Source organism: Apteryx mantelli, chromosome 5, assembly GCF_036417845.1.
Source record: "Apteryx mantelli isolate bAptMan1 chromosome 5, bAptMan1.hap1, whole genome shotgun sequence".
Taxonomy (NCBI): domain Eukaryota; kingdom Metazoa; phylum Chordata; class Aves; order Apterygiformes; family Apterygidae; genus Apteryx; species Apteryx mantelli.
The window spans coordinates 16664983-16685053 of record NC_089982.1 but is presented as its reverse complement, the minus strand read 5'-3'; the positions used below and the strand labels follow the sequence as shown (position 1 = coordinate 16685053).

Genomic DNA, 20071 nt, shown 5'->3' with positions numbered 1-20071 from the left:
GTTATCATCAGTCTTGTGTTCAGGTTGTTGGAACATATTCCATATGCATGTCTAAAGATATTTTAGGGCTTTTGAGGGGGTGCTTTCAAAATACTTTATTGTAGGAGCTATCACATCTGTAGAATACCTTTTTGTAAGCTTGGAAAGTTATTCTGAGATGGATGTTCACATCTCTTTAGCAATGTTAGAGGTGCTACACCACACTGCAGAGTGGCAGACATGCACAGCGGGATTTTTAAGAAGACTTAATGCAGTCAGCCTAACTGGAACTGGGCCACAAGTTCTCATGAGAAATCTCTAAATGACACTGTGTCTGCACTTTAGGGGAGAAAAGGTGAAGCCAGAGATGTGCATGCCTGTGAAAAGCTTTAACTTAGCAGTATGTGAAAGAGATCTAAACTGACTTTCACATGCAAATTATTTTGTCAGTACTTTCTGGTTTCAGTACTCTCTCTTGGCCTGTGTCTGTGAACTCCTCTTTGATTTTGGTGCTGTGTAGCTAGCTGGCTAAGTGCTCCTGGTTGAAAATGTATCTATTAATTTTTGTACGTTCTGCAAATATATTAATTTTATTTGATGTTTCATCTGCTTCTGTATGCCTGGGGGAAAAATGACAGTGAATGTGAGTAAATAACAGGATGCAGATCTCTGCACTGGTTTTGGATCTGTTCCAGCTTGGAGAATGCCAGAGGTCACCACAGTCTGAAAGTAGTGGTCCATGTGTATGTAACCAAAAGGCCACAATCCAATTTCCTAGTAGGCTGGCACCACATAATAAAACTTGCTCTCCTAACTGGATTAGTAGTCTTGGCAGATAAGTCCAGGGCAGTGTGAGACTGGAGAGCAAGCTACTTTTTTAGCTAGTGAGGATAATACTTGAAGACAGCATGTTTCAGGTATTGCAGAAGAAACAGTGCTACATCTGCAGAGAGAGGATTGCAAGTCTGGCACTTTTTAAACATGTTTTTTTGTTGGTGGTGGTTTGTTTGTTTGCTTTTTGGCATAAATGGATTCATTGGGCTGGAGCCTCAAGTGATATAAACCATCAATACTCCATTGACATCCAGTCCATTCTTCTTATATTCAACATGTTTTACTGGAGACTCAGTTACTCGGGGTATTTACCTTCCCATTCAATTTTTGAAGAATCCTACCTGCCTACAGTAAAGGAGATGTTATTTGTGTAACATGTTGATGTGCAGGAAACACTGTGTTCATACTGTATAGTGCGTGGAAAGGCAAAGATTTCCCCAAACTGACAAATGCAGCAGCTATACCAGTGCGACACTCTGAGCTATTTAGCTTTGTTGAGAACCCAGGAACCTTTAGACTAGGCAGAATATCATACTCTTGGCTATGCTTTTGCTAGAGCCTGAGCTTGTAGGCCTGTGCAACTCTGTGCAGTGCTGTTAAAGCTTATCAGCTCGCTCCATGGATTTCTCTCCACAGAGCAGCATTGCAGGGTGTGAACATAGATAGTAATTGAAGAACCACTTGCAGGTTTGGAATGCTCCTTTTTCCTCTTTTAAGTACAGCTTCAATGAAACCTGAGGGAATCTGAAGTTCTTGGAAAGCTGGATGGAAACTGGCAGCAGTGATGCATGTTGTTAGTGCCGAGATTCGTTTATATTGGAAGTCGATATGTTCTCCTTTCTTTGTTCTAGTGGCAGTGCTGTGGGGCTTTTGGAGCTGATGACTGGAACCTTAATATTTACTTCAACTGCACCGATTCCAATGCAAGTCGAGAGCGCTGTGGTGTGCCGTTCTCTTGCTGCACTAAGGACCCTGCAGTAAGTGATGGTCAAGAGCATAGGATGGGTCTGCTGTTCTCATTTTAAATTGCTGTATAAGAGTGTCTTCTGGAAGTCATGCATGATCTTTGCCTTTTCCCTATTGTCTATTTTTTTCAACTTGCATCTCAGCTTAAATACAAGCTTTCCTGCAGTCAGCCAAAATCGTGAGCTAATAACTTAAGCCACTGGCTTGGCTGAACATATTAGTTCTAACAAGTACAAAAAGCAGAAGCCCTTAATGACTTGAAGGATATGAGCTTTCAGTTGGATATCATCAGGGTGTTTCATTCTCTGCCTTAAAGGACAGCAACTCCAAAATCAAACAGTCTAAAGCAGGTATTACTCATTATTTAATGCAGTGTCCAGAGACTGCAGCCAGGCTGACCCAGTTTGTGCTAGGTATGGCAATAAATGAGAGTCTGTGCCCTGAAGAACTGACATATGTTTACATTAGAATTTTGAGACAAGTATGGAAATATTTGTACTTTTTTTTTATTCCACTTTAAAGTCGCTGCTTGTTCCACAGTCACCTGAGATCAAGCTTGAAAGGTCAGAAATCATTTGAGGGAGCAGCTTTTTAAAATAAATCTTCACATCTTTTCAAATAGTTACAGTTCTGGATCATCAAGCAGAAGATGCTGCAGTCATTCTTGACTGGTACAGACATAATCAAGAATGAAGTGTAAAGTGTAGGGAAGCAGTTTACTGACAGTGAAAGCTTTGGAATAGGGACAGGTGTGTACATAGACACTGTTACATGGCTAACTTCATACATTTGACTTTCATGCAGTTTAAAAGAAGCAGCCTGTGAGTGTGTGTGTTACCTAGTAGTTCAGCTGTGGCTTTTTCCTGCCTGACATGACTTCTAGTTCCTTGAATGTACGAGTCTGTAGCAATGACTAAAATTAGGCGGGCTGCCAGCTTGACCTTCAGGTGCTTCCTGCCTTGTTAATGCAACGCGGTCTCCCCTCCCAGCGTCAGTCACTATTCTTGCCCTCCTCCTCCCCGACAAGGCACTGCCATTTCCATGAGCTGCGTTCTGGTTCCTCTGCAGTGAACGTGTCTTCAAAGCACTTAGAATCTTCCTCAGAAACATCACTGTTTTTTAACAAGATATTAAAACAAACTGGAAAGTAGGTTAGGCTCAGGCATTACATTACGCTTAGGATTCCCCCTGGCCGTTGCCCATCAGCCCACCCACCCACACAGGGAGGTCATCATAGCCCAGTTTTAAAAATATGCTTGTTATAAAACCAAACCAGTGACAGCAGTATAAGGTAATCCTATAAATATGTAATTCATGCTAAACTTATCTCTGCATCTTTGTGTGTGTATGGTTATGCATTTTCTGGGGGAAGATGCAGTAACCAGAAATTAAAAGGTAAGTCTCATTCCTATTTATTGTAGGGAAGCAACACTCTGGATCACTCTTAAAATAAAGACTCTCTCCATACTAAAAGTCAGGGATATAATTGTAACCAAGCTGCAACTGGTTCAATTGCAGTGATATGCACAGGTTTTTTCCATGTGAAAGCAGAACATGTGTAGCTGCCCAGCCATCTGTGACATGAGAGCTACAGATAGTATGGTCAGTGTTTTGAAAGGTAGCTGGATGCTAATAGGAAGCAGACAATCCGCGAGTCCCTTCTAGCACCAGGAAGAGAGGCATAGAAATATAGCTTACATAACAAACCTTTTCACCCAGGCCACTGGTACTGTGAAGATCCACAACCAGTCCTTTCGCAATAACGATTTTTGTCCTTTGTCAGTGGGCTGGGTAAACCCTAGGAGTAACTGTCCCATGACTGTGAATTCGGTCTGCGTTCAGTTGCCCCATTTGTTAGCATGCAGTGTTGGACTGATGCAAAAAGCTATGTGCATGCATTCTTGAACAGGACTTGCTTTTAGTATGGGAAAAGTTTAAGCTAAGTCTCCTTTGAAACGAATTTGGAGTCCTATAGTTGACCTTGCTGTAGTTTAGTAAGTTAAAATGTCCCAAATTCTTGCATAGACAAGGCCTAGGAAAATTGGCTTATTTCAATTTTGTCCTTCGTGCTTTCTTTCAGTTAACAAATTCCGAGGTTAAAAGCAGAAGGCCTTGTTAACAAGGCAAGTAGGTATTTAGCACAAAGGAGAAAGCTTACATCCATATATTAGACTCTTACCTGCCTTTACAGCCTTGAAGTGGGTGGCTCTGGTAGTCCAGATCCTGGAATAGGAGCATTAATCTCATTAAAAGATGCAAATTATTCAAATGTTGAAGGCCTGTTGAGGGAATCCAACTTTGGAAGCTGACAGCATGCAACCAACAGAACTGGTGACGCAGCGGCACAGTATGTGTTGATGCACTTCCTGCAAAGTGGGAAAACACTTAGGGGACCCTAACTGCAGAGAGGAGGAGATGTATTTTTTTCATATGGCTGCCATGTCAAATCAATGTCTGCTGGATGACTTTCTCACTTCACAATTTGATTAATTTGTAATGTTCAGTACACCTGGCTAAGATTGGCTTGTCTTCTGGCTTCTTTGAGTAGTTCCTTCATCTGCACACTGCTAGTATGTGAGCCAGTAACTTAATATTTTGCTGCCATTATGGCTGACACCCAAACTCTCAGAAACTAAGAAGTATCAACGATTAACTAGAAGTATGAATCTCTAGTGCTGGGGTGGTAGCTTGGGCACATGGTAGGGCACATGCAGCAAGCACAGTTATGCTTCCTGCAGGCCAACAAACCATCGTTATTCCCCTTTCACTCTCAAATATGCCATCAGGCTGACTTTCTCTAAGAAACCTGTGGGGGTGTTTCATAGTTAAAATGTCCAGAAGAGAGTCTTAAGATGGCTTCATTGTTGAAATTTGGAAGCGTTTCTTTTCCTCTTCATATGAGCTTTCTCAGAAACCTAAGAATTGCAGGGGTGCAGGCTGGGCAGCCATCGTTCAAGTAGTTGCTTCATTTTATTGCCCTGAATAACTGTGTATATAGGATAAAAACAGCTTCGGAAAAAAGAAAAGTCTGGAAATGTTGCCACTGGGTAGTGCTTATTCACTAGGGAAAATCTATTGTAGCCTGTATTATTTCCTGTGCTTTGAGAGTGCTAAATCAGAAGCAGTAGGAAGAAACTCCTTCCCCGTAGACATCAAGCTCCTGTAAGAAAGAATAGGCAGTAGGAAAACGTATCCCCATTTTTTCTTTTTCCCTTCTAGTCTTTGGGAGGGAGCGAGGTTCTGTATTTCTACATTCATCCTCTGGAAGAACTTGCAGGTTTCTCAACGGAACTGCCCTTTCTCACCTTTTCATGCTGTTTCATGCTGCACAGACTGAACCCTGAAAAATGTTAACAGTAGTCTTGGTGTATGTATCTTCAGATAAAACCTTTTCAGCAGAAAGTTCTTTTGCTCAAAGTAGATGTTCCCTAGTCCCTTTTTTTGACTTCCTGCTGTTTGCATCTGGAATGTGGCATTTACCCAGGTGGAGGGCTGGATTTTTTGGTGTCCTGTCCTAAGAGCTGAGAACATTTTTTGAATATGTGCGGGCTTTTGCTGCAAATCAATGGCGCTGAATGGAGGAGGGAGGAATTTCTTAGAAGTAGTATGGTGAACAAAGTTGGGATGATTGTCTTGCAACCCACAGGCCTGGAGAGCTGGGAGAGGATGTTTTGGAGACATTTCTCTTCACTCATTTGCTTCTCTTTCTTTCTCTCTTGCTCTCTCTCCTAGGAAGATGTTATTAACACTCAGTGTGGCTACGATGCAAGGCAAAAACCAGTAAGCATTTCTTTTAATGTGATATCTTAAAGATCAGAATCCCTTTTGCAAGAGCAAGTTATTCTAGTGGTGGAATAGTTGAATGTAATTATCTTTGTTTTCTTCCCTCTTGTCCTTGGCAGGAAGTTGATCAGCAGATTGTTATCTACACTAAAGGCTGTGTCCCACAGTTTGAGAAATGGCTGCAGGACAATCTTACCATAGTTGCTGGTATATTCATTGGGATAGCATTACTGCAGGTAAACCTTGCTTTCCCTGTAATGAGTTACGTAGGCAAACAACAGATAAATAAAACCCATAGGTGGCAGGGAGGGACTGTGAGACTTGGAAATATGCTGTCAGTTTAGCTTTAGAAATAGTCAGTAGTTTTAATGAGGTGAGCTAAATGCGTGATGCTTGTTTTGTGTTAACAGATATCTCACTTTATCTGTAGGGGATATTTTTTCAACTGTCCAGAGATCAAAAATTATACTGTGTTAAATTGGGGCTAGATTAGGTAGAGATTTTAAGGCTGTACAGAGCTATTATTTCTCAGGGAGTATAAATGAGCAGCAAAAAGCCTCTACGGTTGCTTTTGTAAAACAATTGTAGAACTATTCAGTTTCTTGGATCCTAGCTCCACTATAAAAAAAATACACGTTAAAGGAGTATTTCTGTACTTTTTGTTTTGCTAATGCTTATTGCTAATTTAATTTCTTAACTTCCTTTTGCTGTTTTTTATATCAAAGTTCTGTATAACCTAAGGAGTCTGACTATATAAAAAGGCCTTTGTCCAATGCTCCAAATGAATAAACTGTTATCTCTTTCAGATATTTGGGATATGCTTAGCCCAGAATTTGGTTAGTGACATTGAGGCTGTCAGAGCCAGCTGGTAAAACTGCTGAAATAACCACAACAAGACACTGGACAACCGAAACCCTCTGAAACCTCCAGTGTGTCACTCCGACACCAAACTGTATGGACATGGGTGACAGGGAAGCCTTCTCTCCCGAGTAGTCTCAAGTTCCTGATACTGCAGTGAACTCATGTTTCTTTGGTGGGGTGGGGGAGAGAAGAGTGGGCTGTCTTAAAATCTGCTGCTCACTGACAATTTTTTTTGTTTTGTTTTAAACCACCAGTTTGAAAGCTGTTGAGCCGTGAATCTCTACTGTATTCTTGATCCTGAGTAACATGTGGACACTTTTTAAAATTGGTGTATTCGGTGGGACAGAGTTGCATTGTAGTTTGTGGATATGCTGTTTATTCTGTGTGTCATGAGCTCCTGATAGCTGCCAAATACTCCTGAGATGGTCTCTCTCTTTACCACTCTGTAAACGAACAATCTTGTTTTCACAGCTAAAGATAGCTACTGGCCTAAACCCATTAAGCAGGAAGCAACTTTCTATGCATCTATTGTACAGTAAATGAAATTGTTTTTAAAACAAGGGAAAACTTTTTTTACACAAGCTTCCAACCATCTCTCTGTAGTACTTTGAGGTTGGAATCGGCAAACTCGCGGGGAGAATTGCCTAATTTTATCAACATCTTTCTTCCTTTCTCCACCCTTGTATGAAGGGAAAGGAGTTTTATATTTGACAAACAAGGGTTGTAGAACCTTTGGTTGCTGCCATACCTTAGGGCATCAGCCTCTTAAGGCAAAAATGGAATATAAATGTATAAAATGTATGAAAGTGTGGATGTTGGGTCCAAGTGAATAATGTTATTCAAAGAATGAACTATATATTAACTTAACAAAAAACAAAACATATGTATCTGATATGGCTAAATCTTTGGTTTCTCTGGAATTTAGTGTAACCTAATGTATTTGGGGATCTCACTAATATTAGTACTTTGATATACTTGTGCAAAACTTCTCTAAAAGTATTTCCTTGGTCTGTTCCTAGCTGAGGCTTTTTCTCCCCCCCCTTTAATTTTTTTACTTGCATGAGCTGTGGAGTAAGCATCGGTGACACTCCAGTGCTTTAAATTTGTGCATATGTTTTAATCACAGTCTAATCCAAACTTATTTATTGGTAAATGCATGTGATTATGGAAAGATCATACCCCTTCCCTTGGAAGTTGGAGAGAACAGCTTTTGCCAGAGTAAATGATTACCTTCATTGAAAAAAATCCTCTCTAAGTATGTCTCCCTTTTGTTGCTCTGAATGCAACAAAAAGCTTTCTTGAAGCAATGGAATAAAAGTTTTAAACCAGATGTTTGGATCAGGACCAACCAAGGCACAGTCTCTTTTGAATTGGACAAAAGACAGTAGAATTTGGAATAAAGCACAAACAGTGGAAGAAGAATCAGATCAGACTCCATCCAGCTTAGAGTTTGTGATCCGTTCTTCTTATACAAATAATGAACATACACATCTAACTGTGGCTTGGGTAGTTTTATTGCACTTTGTATAAATTTCACTTATTGTAGGACCCTTCTCAGTATCTGTTAAACCAGTCCTGAAAGCTGTGAGCTGCCGGCTCCTGCTCTGGTCGAACAGGGGTCGAGGGTGCGCAGCACCCTTCTGTGAGAAGTTTAACATCTTTGTGGGATGAGCTTCCTAAGACCAAGTATGTGGAGCAGAGAAAACGAATGCGTTGACTCGTAAACGTGCGAGTTCATATACCTTTCCACGTTTTGCCTTTCTGTGCTCTAGTTGGCCGTGCGTTTCCCCCCCCCAAAGGCTGGCGGTAGGCATGCCGGCGTCCCACGGATGCCGCAGATAGTCCCTCGCCCTCCTGGCTTTGCGCGTTACCTCATCCTCCTCTGGTGAACTCCCACTGCCTGCCTCTGAAGCAGGCAGCCTCCGTATCCTTTGGTATCTGCTGTTAAAGTCCAGCTGTGACTCAGAGCAATTTTTTTTTTTAAGCCTTTGAAAGCAATTATAACTTACTGTCCTTAATAAAGTTGGTTCCACCTCACCTCAGTGTTATGTTTTTCTTAGCCACTCCTCAGCCTGAGGAGTTACTGGTGTTCGTTTTGCCCCCTCGCCCCCGCAAAGGGGGCACGCAGTTTTCCTGATAGCAGCAGGACAGGCAGATCATCGCTGCTCTCTTATAAAGTGGTGTGGGGGGAGATATCAGGGAACCAGGGCTCAGGAAGTAGCCCCGCCACCCAAAAGCCTTGTTCGTTTGTGGCCCAGCACTTTAAGTTGGGGGAAAAGAAAAAAGCCTATGTTACGGAAACGTTCCTTGTTGCCACTGATCTTGAATGCTGCTGCTGCTGCTATGGGCTTCTGAAGGTGACTTGTGTTTTTCTACTTGAATTTCTGCAATTGCGCTGGGTCGGCCTTTTGTCTCGTTGCGCTGCTCTCTGGCTCCAGTCTGCTGGAAATGCCGTTGGCGGGGTCAGGCTGATAGGAAGGTAAATGCTCTCGGAGGTGAGGAGATCTTGTTCTCACTACTTGCAGGTGCGCACGCAAGCGTGCCACATTTCTGCTGAGTCCGGAATGACTGACTGTTCTTATAAAAACCACTAAATAAGGACTTAAACTTTTCTAGAGCTTGTCTTCACTGCTGCAGATGCTAATATCTCCCTTCCTTCCCTCCCAAAGATGCTCTTATTTTTCTCATTTTTCACAATTGTTTGTGATGGATGCATACCGAATGTTCAGGATTAGCTACCTATGTTGCACCTTTCAACCCCACATTTTTGTCTACAGGCTGGGTCGTGTGCCCTTAGAAATGCCTCATCTACTCGGCAGCTTAGGTGTCCCGTTTGGAAAACTCGTGGGAGGCCCTGGAAGTTGATGTTATCCCCAGAGCCTACCAAATGCAAACATGCTTTCTTCCAGAAAACTGCGGAAACTTCAGAGGAGCTACAGCTAGAGCACAACTGCTGGCTATACAGGCTCATTTTCTAAAGCAATAAGATACGGCAGGCACTGTAACTTCTGGGCAGTTTCTAGCCTGCCTTAGGAGGTGGTAGGGTAGACACGCGTGTAGAGGTCAGTTGAACTATCTTTCAAGTGCGGGAGTTGTTCAGAAATGCATTGTCAGGCTTCTGGCCCATCACAGAGCAGGAGACAGCTGCCTTGGCTGGGCAATGTGTATGTGAGGTGGTCTGAAAGCTTCAGCGGTGGCCATGCTCCTGAAGCCATGTCCGAATCCCCTTCAGAAGAGCATCGTGGGTCCTTGCTGCTCTGTTTTCCAAGTTATCTCCATGCTCACAGGCCTTTCTTACTGTTAGCCTTTTTTTTTTTTTTTTTTTTGGATAGTCTAATGGGCAAATGCTTGAATTTCTCTGTGTCCGAGTGTCCGTTTCAGTAGCAGCAGAGATCTTTGCTTCAAAATCCCTAACTTGGATGGCGACCCTTAGAGCTGCAAGCTGTGGCGATGGTTGCTCAAGGGCGCTCTGTCCTCGAGCCTCCTCTCCCCTCGGAGAGGGAGGCTAACCGTCCTTCTGGTGTGTAAATAGTGTTTGAAATGTAAATAGTAGCATGCGGATGAAACTGTTCTTGCACATGACCGCTATTCACCCTCCAAGTGTTTATGTTGGTATGGAAGGTGTCCAGTGTGAGGGTTTGCCGATCAGCGTTAATCGGGATGGTCGTTCGGGCTTTGCCTCGCCGCGGGGGTGAGCCGGGAGTGCTTTAATCGCCTGCCATCTAGTGTCTCCCCAGCCGACTTGCAGCTGGCACCTGCAGAAGGGAAAACCCCAGCTTTCCCGTGGGGCTTGGGGCAGGGGCAGGAGCAGGACCTCCCTTGCCTTTTTCCTTCGCCGCCTACTTAGCATTAGGAAAAGCGTTGGACTGTAAAACGTAGGGTCCGCGTCAGCACTCCCTACCCATCATGGGAGGTCGCCAGCACTTGTGGCAGGGCTAAACATGGTGCTAAGAATTGCTACTGTCCTGAACATTAATCCGTGTTTTTACCTCTTTAGATATGCCCAGGGTAAAATTGCTTCTGATTAACAGTGGTTGCAAGAGAAACTCTCGTGTGGATTTTGAAGTCTGTTTCCCTTTTTGCTGTGCGTGCGCCTTCTGGGCGCATGGTGATGGCACCCTGCAAATACTTAGGGAGGAGACGAGGTCTTAGTGGGTATCGGAGCTGTGAAGGCTCCACTTCCCCCATCCCGCTTGGTTTCTCTCACTGAAACTTTTTCAGCTATCTGTACTTGAGTCTCATTGGGCATGAAAGTGTTTAAAGTAAACAAAACAAAAAAAACCCTGTTCGTATTGTTTCCTCAGATCTGTTACCAACCAGTTTTGCCATTTGGGGGAAAATAACATCTTTCACAGTGAACATACAGTATAAAAATAGGTGTTGCGACTGGTAGTGGGCACCAAGCAGGTGTTCAGCAGTGCGGCACTACTAGTTGTCTCTTGTGTTTCTGCAGTATGAATCTGTTAAGAATAAGCTCCATCTGTACGTACGTTCATCTTCACTCTGTGTACATAGTAGAGATGGATCTGATGCTACCTTGAGCTCTGGGGAGATTGGGGTTTGGGTTTTACGGCTCAAACTCCTCTTGGGTAAGTATGTTCCAGATTCGTTCCAAGCAGATCTCTCTCCTTGAATCGTCTAGGGCATAAGGAAAGGTGTCGATATTTACCTTTTGTGTATCATTCCTTTTTATACGAATGTATTCTCCTGTGTTCCTTTATTTTTATTTTTTTTTTAAATCAGTTGTAAAATTGATTGTAAAAGCCAACTACACTTACTGATTGAAAGTATTGCTATAACAGAACTGCATGCCAGTAGAGTTTGACTTGAGCTTTAGCTGTCTGATTTCAGACTGGTCATCTTCAGTCTAGAAGAAAAGCATAGATCAGGTGCATATGTATTACTTATACGTATCATCTTTAGCATTAGACTGTGGTATTGTATCACATGCTGATCTCAATGGATGTAACTGGAGTATACTTGGGAAGTTAATGCAGCTAACTGGTAATTCATTTTAAGCTATTGAAAGTGGTCTTGGTCATGCTACTTGTGTTCTTGGGTTTTTGTTTTTTAATAGATGCATTTTTTAGGAATGTTTTAATACATTTACGATGGACAATACAATAGTTTTAATAGTTGTGCAGTATTCTGTATTTACTTGAAGTAAATCATTTTATATGCAATTTGTTAGATAATTACAATTTTATAAATAAAATTGTGTGAAATATTATCTTGTGAATGTGTACTCTTGATGTAGCACTTCGTATTAAAGGTACAAAGTTACATTCAGGCAAAACTCGTCCCCAGAAAATCCCCCAAAAGCTAATGGGGGAGTGGGTGGGGAAGATTGCAAAGCCTCTCATATACAGCGTAGAGACCTGTCTTCTAATTTAGTCACCAAATGCGCTTCCAGGCTGCTAGAAGCTGTCCTTAAGTGTAAATAATAAGCTAATATGAGATGAGCCCATCCCCATGTGATGGGGGGAAGCCCGTGGCTAACGAATGTGCTCTGTCTGCTTGTTTCCAACAGGTTGCTGCTGCTCCTGGGGCTGCCGTGTAGTCCAGCTGTTGAGCTCTCGGCCTCAGCACTTTAGTGACCTCCAAGTGTTCGGAAGCTGCTTCTCTGCAGGGAGCAGTGCAAAGGGAATATAACGATTTGCCATGCTTTAATTAAACTTTTGTAAAGGGAGGTAGGAATTTCACTTTACTAAGGCTGACATGTCTTTAAACAGAAACAGTGTGAGCTGGCTAGTTTTATTGCTCAGACAAAAATAGGGTAAATTTGCTGGTGTTCAGCACTGCTTGTTTAAAAGAGAAAAAGCACATCTTTCAATATTTCAAACTTCAGAGGGAGCAAATCTAATTCAGTATTTCTAAAACACAGTATTTCATCCGTCTGCACTATCTTGCTGTAAGTAGCAACCATAATTAGCAGGGGGCACTTTGAAAAGCAAGTTTCCTGTACCATGTGGAAGGGGGTTTTAAATGCTTTCTGGAGGTTGGTGCCCTGATTTGATTTCACCCATAGTAGTGGTCACCTTTCTTCCCACAGTGGAAGAGGGGAAAAGTTTACCCCCGTTGGAGCAGCTGTGCAGCACCTGGCTTGGTCAGGAACATGTGCAGAGCACAAGCCTGCAGCTCCGCGCTGGCCAGTGTGGCTGGGGAAGAGCCTTTTCCCAGGAGTTTCAGAAATTCTGTTTCTTGGTGAACTCTTGGGAGCCAGTGAGCCATTTCTCTTGGTTTTGTTCATTAGTTTGGTGTGAGCAGAGTGTCAGGGTGAATTGTGCCAAATGACCACGATCGGTCCTCTTGTGACAACTTCTGGGCCTGATGGATCACATACTGCCCAAGTGTAAATGCTCTTTTCTAGTCCAGTTGCAAGCAAACAGCACCTGCCCCATTCTTCCTGGCACACCGAAGAACAGTGTGCGTTGTGCAGAAACCTGGGCTTCTACTGTACTTTGGTTTTGGTTTTTGTCAAACTCCAGCCTGTCTGGTTAGTATGCAAGTCTGCAGAAAAGCTGACTTGAATGATGCTCCTTTGCCTCTCACTCTGAACTTCTCATTCTGAACCGTGTTTTCCCTGTGGAAACCAGTTGCAGACTTTTTGTCACTTACAACTAATTTTACCCCTCAAGCTGAGATCTGCTTAGAAGCCTCATGCTAACCGCACCTCTCCATTTTTGCTACACTTTTTGTCCACAAAATGCCTCCTTGACAAATTTAAAAGCATATCTCTATGCAAACTAGAGGTCAGAGGCCTTTCACATATTTCAAGTGTGTATGTTTATCTCCAGATATGGAAAAGACTTTTGGCAAAATAAGAATGCAAATGTGGAGGCATTTTGAGGGGGGAGAATGAAAATCAACCAAGAAGCGCAGTTCAGGGCAGTGCCCAATTCTTTTTAACGTGCAATAGATGTGAGAGACTTGGATAAACCATTTTCACAGTGGAAGGGGAGACAAGGAACAGCTGTCTGTATTCTGTACACAAAACTTGAGTATTGTTTCTTGAAATTGTAGCTAGCTAACATTTCTGGGACCTTTGAAATGAATGACCCTTACTGGGTCTCGTGGTCCGATTTGAACCAATTGGGTCGGGTGAATCCAAAACCTGTGTTGGGATTTGTGCCTTATCCAAAGTGAAATTTTTCATTGCATTTCCACATTATGAAGTGTAAACAGATATGCGCTTGCTTTCTTCCTGACTGGTGAGATGCTGGATCTTGTGGAAGTCGTACAGATGGAGATAAATGAAACACCAGCCAGGTACTGCCTGCCCTTTCTGCCCCATGCAGTGTGGCAGCTGTGGTCCATTTTGGCTCGGTTTGCTGCAGCAATAGGCAAATGAGAAGGCCTAATGTCTAGCATCTTGGTCATAACAATAACCTGAGCGGCAGATTTCAAGCTTTGCTTAGATGTAATCAATCTACTAAACATCTAATCAGAAATATTGTCATCAATTTCAGTTCAGCCGCCTTCAGTTGAGTGAATGGTGAAATGCATGTGATGGTGAAGTCCCTAGATCTGAGGAAGAAATAAGAGAAACGGTATTAAAAGAGGCTCAGATTTACCAGCAGTATAGAAAGGACCTGCAGGCTTGAGCATGCCCCAGAACAGCAGAGCATTTGTGTGGATGGATTCAGTCTCTTCAGTTACCTCCTTCTAATGACAAAAAGCATCTTTACCCCTATACAGACTTTCCTTCTGTGTATAGGTTTAGCACAGATTTAATCTAGAAATGTAGGTCACTTGATATTCCATCCATATAAACCACCTGAAAGTAAAAGGATATGAGGGTTGACCTTTGTATGTGCTTGCTGTGACTGTGGTATCCCTAATAAAAATTTAATGATAAGGATATGGCTAATGCTTAACCTAAGGTCCAGTTAGATAACCAGATGAATATAAATTGTCATGGTTTTTCTGTTACAGTCAGCTTATGCCAACACCTGCAGTTTACACTCGTGTCAAAGGGAACAAAGAGTCTAACTCTAGAATCAGGTAAGTTATCAGGCAGTTGTCTTTCAAATGTGTTTTGGAAACTATTGAAATCCATGGAAATCATCTCCATGCTTCAGAAAACCCAGGCTCATGTGGCCCCAGTGTGACCTGTGGCTGAGGCACGCTGGGCGCCTTCAGCAGAGCCAGGGCTCTGCCCCTCGCACAAACAACCCGGTGTCACCAGGTCCTGGTCTGCATCTCCAGCTCTGCAGTCTGTGGCGTTATTGCACTGTTATTAGCAAATGTCTCTTGGATTTCTTTTTAAATAAGAGGCTATTGTACAGTTAATACTAGAGGCTTTTTTTTTTTTTTTTAAACTGACTGTACTGTTGCCAGTTAGTTTTTGGCAGTGGATTAAATGGACTTGGGATCTGATCTGCTGTGGGAATATTCCTGTAGCATCTGCTGGGTTTTGGTACCGTCTTAGTAGCTTTTAGACTCTGGCAATGTGAGAAAGGTCTCTAATTTCTTTTCATACACAACTTCTGTTCCCCATCATGACTGGCATCTTCCCTTCAGAGTGTCCAGTGGGATAGCCTGTGGTTTCATGAGACTGGGAAGTGACTCTGGGAATATTTTAGCTCATCAAGTCAACAGCAGTGTTTTGTGACCATGGGGCTTGGGATTGCACGGGTGCTTGGTTTCTGGGAATGCCTCTTCTGCTGATAAACAAGGAGCCCGGGACTTCAGAGGCCAACAGCTTGGTCCTGGGAGTGCTCAGCTCACTTTAAAATGTTATAGCTCATAGGAGCTTGGTATGTGCATTATGGACTTGATCAAGCTCGGCAACGGTATCAAACAGTCCAAAATAACCCATGCTCGTTTGGTGGAAGCTGGCATCCCCGCTGCTCCCTGTTTTGCCGAGGAGCTGTCTCTTGGTTTGCTTGCTGTCATGTCACAAACCTACAAAAGCGCAGCTGTGAGGCCAAGAAGCTTAAACGGGCAATATCACAACTCGCCTACCTAGGAGAGGAGATGAGGACGACTCTTGTGTGCCACATTTCTCACTTGCTGGCGTTCTCCCGAAAAATTGCCGCAAGGCATGCCTGTAAAAATCCATCTTCAAAAGAGGGGAGAGAGGAAAGAAGAGGAGGGGGTTGGGGCGGGGGGGAAGCAAGCCCCACAGCACTCAAACTTGTGTGGCTTTATGGGATAAGGATTGTACAGCATATTCTTGTGAAAGCCCACATGATTGTTAAACCACCCAGTGGCCCTATTTGAGTTTGCTCCAGTGAAAGGGGCTTGAAATTGTTTTCTTTGTATTTCTCTCTACTGAAAGAGAGAGGCTGCATCGGGGCCAGAGCCAGGAATGAAAAAAAGCTCCTTGCAAGTGCATGGTGGTGCAGTCACTGCTTCTGCATTTGAAAACAAAAAAGGACAAACCACGGGATAAAGTGAGAGCACTGAAATTTTTATTTGTTACCTCTAGGTACCACGAGTTTGACATTAATAGGCAAGACCAGTGAATGACCAGCAAAGTACATTGCATTCAAACCTGCATCTCCAAAGCACCAAAAATGGAGCTAGATTTACTTCTTAATCCTATAACCAGCCCTCTAGCCTGGACTTGCTGCATCTTGTATTATCCCTAATTTAGTAGCACATTGTTATGCAGTTAGGGGGTGTGAGGAAAGATTCATTGTGTAGTACCACTTTTACATCATCATAGGACTACAACATGCACATTCTACTATGTGGCCCAAGCAACAAGAATACAAGTAGAACAGTTATGGGTGGAGACTTGTTTCTGACAGGTTCATGTGAACACCACCTATGGATTTTTAGAAATCTTTTTGGACGGGTACCTACAGCAGTTCATCAATTGGTGTGGGAACATTACACGCATGCACGAGTGATACAGTGGAAAACACAGCAGGAGCGGCAGCACGACGGAGGACAAAGGTGAACTCTGTGATGGGATGCTGTGAACACGAGAGACCTTTCTCAGCTTTCCACGGCAAGTCTCTGCTCTGTTAGCGAGGCCTGCTGGGCCACAGTTTTGTTCTCATGGCTGCGGAGTTTTGATACCACTTCTAGAAATGCCATGCTCTGCACTTCCTTCTGAAGGGGTTCTGGAAAAAGAAATAGTAAAAGAAATAGCTCTTGGTATGAGACGGGCGCAAGAACGGAAAGGTTTGGTGATTGCAAGAAACTTGTTCTACTCAATGATACCCTGGAACTATGTACGCATATGGGCACACAAATGCATGTGGGCACACACAATGTTATTAACTTTTTGAATTGCTTTTGAGGGTGGGGGGAACTCTCCAGCATCTAGATCCGTAATATACAGGGCATGTGCAAGCTCCAGGGATTTTGGGTAGAGAGGGAAGGATGAAGCTGCTGCGTTGTGGTTACGAAAATCCACCTGAACTGCCTTCCAAAATAGATGCTTAGGAAGTATTTTTCATGAAACCCTTTCTTGTGCCTTATTCCTTAAAATAGTTAGACCAAGCAGGTGAGCTTGCCTGTAAGACTCACTGTGTAGTTCACCTGTATCAAATCAGCTGCTACCTGGATGTTTGTGTAGGAGTGTGAAGAGGGTGAAAATAGTTCTTTAATGTAGTTCTTTAATGGACACATCACCACTGTTAGCTGTCCCCACCTATACTTCAGCTCTGAAATTGTTACAAACACATTTGGCAATACACCGTGCTGTGGATATATATATATACAGCATTTAGGTTTTTACTTGAAGCTGAAAGTCTCTTGTTTCCTGACCCTGGATTGCACTGTACTGTGTGTCAAAGCTTGGGAACAACTCACAGAGCTGATGCAATATTTCTTTGAAAATGTGATGGGTTTTCTTGAGGCCACGTGCTGTAGGCATCGCATGCTTAGACCTAACCCAACTGCTTTGGATTGTCTAGGCTGTTATAGTGAACTCCAAATCAGTAACAAGCATCTGCATGTATTTCTGCTTCCCAGGTGCTGCCGGGGGCCTGACCCCTGCGTGTCCCAGGAGGGATCCCGACTCTCTGCTTCAGATTAGCTCTGCTGTATGCTGTGCACATTTACTACTCTTCCTTACAACAAACTTTTAGTGACATTTGTTTCCCTTCCTACTTTCTTGTCCATGTTTTCAGTTTTCCTGCACAATTTAACCCCTGCTGTGTGAGAGCAAAGAGCCACAGCTGTGCACCCGGGAACCCTCATGGCCTGAGCGGTTTCGGTGAAGCTGTCGGGGTTATTCTACTGTGTTGTAAGCATATTCTGCCTTCGTTCTCCTTCTGAGATACCATCGTGTTTAAGCAGGTGTTACTAAACTGACTTTCAGGAACTTACTGCTTTGTAGTGGCTGAATATTTCTGCTTAACATTTGGATTCCTGGGGCCCTCACACATAGCAGTGACTGTGCTAGCTATGGATGCTCTACTTCTGCTGATTAAGTTACACATTTCTGTTTTCTGTTGTCCTCATTCTTCCCTCTTTCCATGTATTCACTCAGCTGCAACAGCAACTTCCAGATGACAAAAACACATTGGTTTTTTTGTTTGTTTGTTTTTTTTACTGCTAACGCACAACTGTTGGTGCTATCAAGTTAAAGGTGATGTCAGCTGCCCGGTAGTAAAGGATAGTTCAACAGCATTCACTGCAGAATTAACAAGAACTAAAACAACGCAACCGCTTCTAACCTTTATGAACTATATTGTTCTTGTGGTCAGTTACTTTAAAATAGCTACACAGGTCTATTTACAGGAGAATATGGAAACTTTGTAAATATAAACGATGTCTGTGGATTGTGTGTGGAGACAGCGGTGAAATGAACTTAGAGGCAACAAAGCTGCGGGACGTGTATTTTCATATACTCATAGTGCAAACAGGCTTTGCTCTTTGCAGTCTCTCCCACAGAAGTAAATTTTTTTTTAACATGATTTTAAAAGTTAATACCAGGGTTGCTCAATTATTCCTGTGTAATGGCTAGCTTACGGGTCTGTTCATCAGGGAGCAGGGCTGAGCTTGGCTGGCTCAGCCAGGTGCTGTGCCCTGACGTTACGGCTGGGTATTGCAGTAAGGTGCCGGCTGCTCCCTAAGAGATGGAGAGAAGGCTAAGAAACATCACATCTAGGCAAAGGCTGTAGCATGCTGTCAGGCTGAACAGCTCGATAACCCTGAAAAAACCTAAAACGAGACAGTTCCTTAATCTAGTGGCATAAAGAGAGTTATTTGACTTTAACTGTCAATCTTCCAGGTGACAAGAACCAGAGAAGTGAAAATACAACTGTCAAGCAGAATTTGAGGACTATTATTTTAGTTGGAAGCAACAGGAATACCCAAGAAAACATCACCGTGATGCAAAGGGGAAACTTCTATGCTGAAAGGGACAGTTTACTACTAGCACAAAAAGACTTAAAAAGGTTGCCAGAAAAAATAAATGATACATCTCAACATCTAAATATTAAAAACAGTAAACATTTGAGGCTTGCTATAAAATTTGGAGCACTTTTTTGTACACTGAGATGTATATGCTGCTCTAAAAACTGTAATTTGGCTTCTGTAAGCTGGCAGTAATAGAGCATTCACTAGCCTGGTAGTAAGGACTACCAGAGTTACAGTTACGCTAGTCATGGTGACCAATGTAGTTACAAAAGATAACTTTGCTTACAGAGACAGCATGCACTTAGCTAAGATAATCTTTATTCAATTGAATTGCTGTAAACTCACCTCCAGACAATCTTTGATTGTTTTGCACTTGGCAAGTTGTGTGCAGACAGGCTTGGAGCGCCCGTCTTTTGTACTTAAGCCAGTTTTTTTTTCTCTGTCATCTTAGTTGTTTGTACATTTCTGAAATGGAAACCTTTCTGGGCCGAAACTTGCTCTCCTCCCACAGATTAAATATATATTTTTAAAAACACTAAAACAAATTGAGCCACTTTGTGAATCCTTAGGGTAGAAACCAAATTTCTCCATGATAGCTTGCTCCTTTTTGTTTTTCCCTGTTTGCCCACACAAAGGTGGGAGGCTGCAATCCAAACCATAGCTTATTTCACAGTCCTGAAAACAACCGGACCTTTAGAAGAGGGTTCGCTTGGGAAGAAGGCAGCTGGCAGTGCCCAGCACTGGCACGTGCTGGAGCACGTTCTGCTCGCCTTTCAGAGCGCCCGAGAAGGTAAGCGAGGAGCCCTCCTAAAGCAGGACTATAGCCTACACGCTGCTCTAAGTACTGATTTGCGTGTGTCTGTCCCCCCAAATACTGTATTTTTTTTTACTCCTTGCCATTCTTGTTATTTGAAGCTAGAAGTCAGGAGGCTCCTTGCAAACTTCCTTTCTCCTTCACCTAATTTTACTTTGTGAGTAGGCTGACAAGAAAACCACCACAACAAATTACAGGGAGCTCACAGCTAAAGGTGCAAATTAAGTTCTTGTCATCTGTGTATTTGCATAGAGAGCCTGATCCTGTACAGTTTTGAATGCCTTTCATTGCCTCCATTTCATTTGTCTGTCAGTGGAAATTTAAGAGCTCTCTGCATCCCGCAGAAGCCAGAGTCCAATTTCTGCAGTTAATATCATCCAAAGTTGAATAAATAGCCTCTTTCTCTTGCAACTATTAAGTGAAGAATATGTCATAATAAATTGAACTATTCTGTGCATAGTCACTGTGAAATGAGAACCCACCTCTGAGTACATTTGCATAGACTCTATG

At 42.9% G+C, this 20071-nt stretch overlaps 2 protein-coding genes across 8 annotated transcripts in view; one reads left to right on the top strand and one right to left on the bottom strand.

Annotated features, from left to right (window-relative positions):
- TSPAN5 (tetraspanin 5) overlaps positions 1–8460 on the top strand; it is an 86512-nt gene extending 78052 nt beyond the window's left edge. For 2 of the 3 annotated variants that reach the window (XM_067297542.1, XM_067297544.1), the window contains 4 exons: positions 1665–1790; positions 5512–5559; positions 5682–5798; positions 6369–8460. In XM_067297542.1, the coding sequence (XP_067153643.1) occupies positions 1665–1790; positions 5512–5559; positions 5682–5798; positions 6369–6434 (357 nt within the window). In that variant the 3' untranslated portion in view covers positions 6435–8460. The remainder of the gene's footprint in view (positions 1–1664; positions 1791–5511; positions 5560–5681; positions 5799–6368) is intronic. The other variant, XM_067297543.1, reaches the window with a different exon arrangement.
- A 7357-nt stretch (positions 8461–15817) lies between these two features.
- Positions 15818–20071, bottom strand: part of RAP1GDS1 (Rap1 GTPase-GDP dissociation stimulator 1) — a 106839-nt gene continuing 102585 nt past the window's right edge. For 4 of the 5 annotated variants that reach the window (XM_067297537.1, XM_067297538.1, XM_067297539.1 and 1 more), the window contains one exon: positions 15818–16499. In XM_067297537.1, the coding sequence (XP_067153638.1) occupies positions 16372–16499 (128 nt within the window). In that variant the 3' untranslated portion in view covers positions 15818–16371. The remainder of the gene's footprint in view (positions 16500–20071) is intronic. The other variant, XM_067297540.1, reaches the window with a different exon arrangement.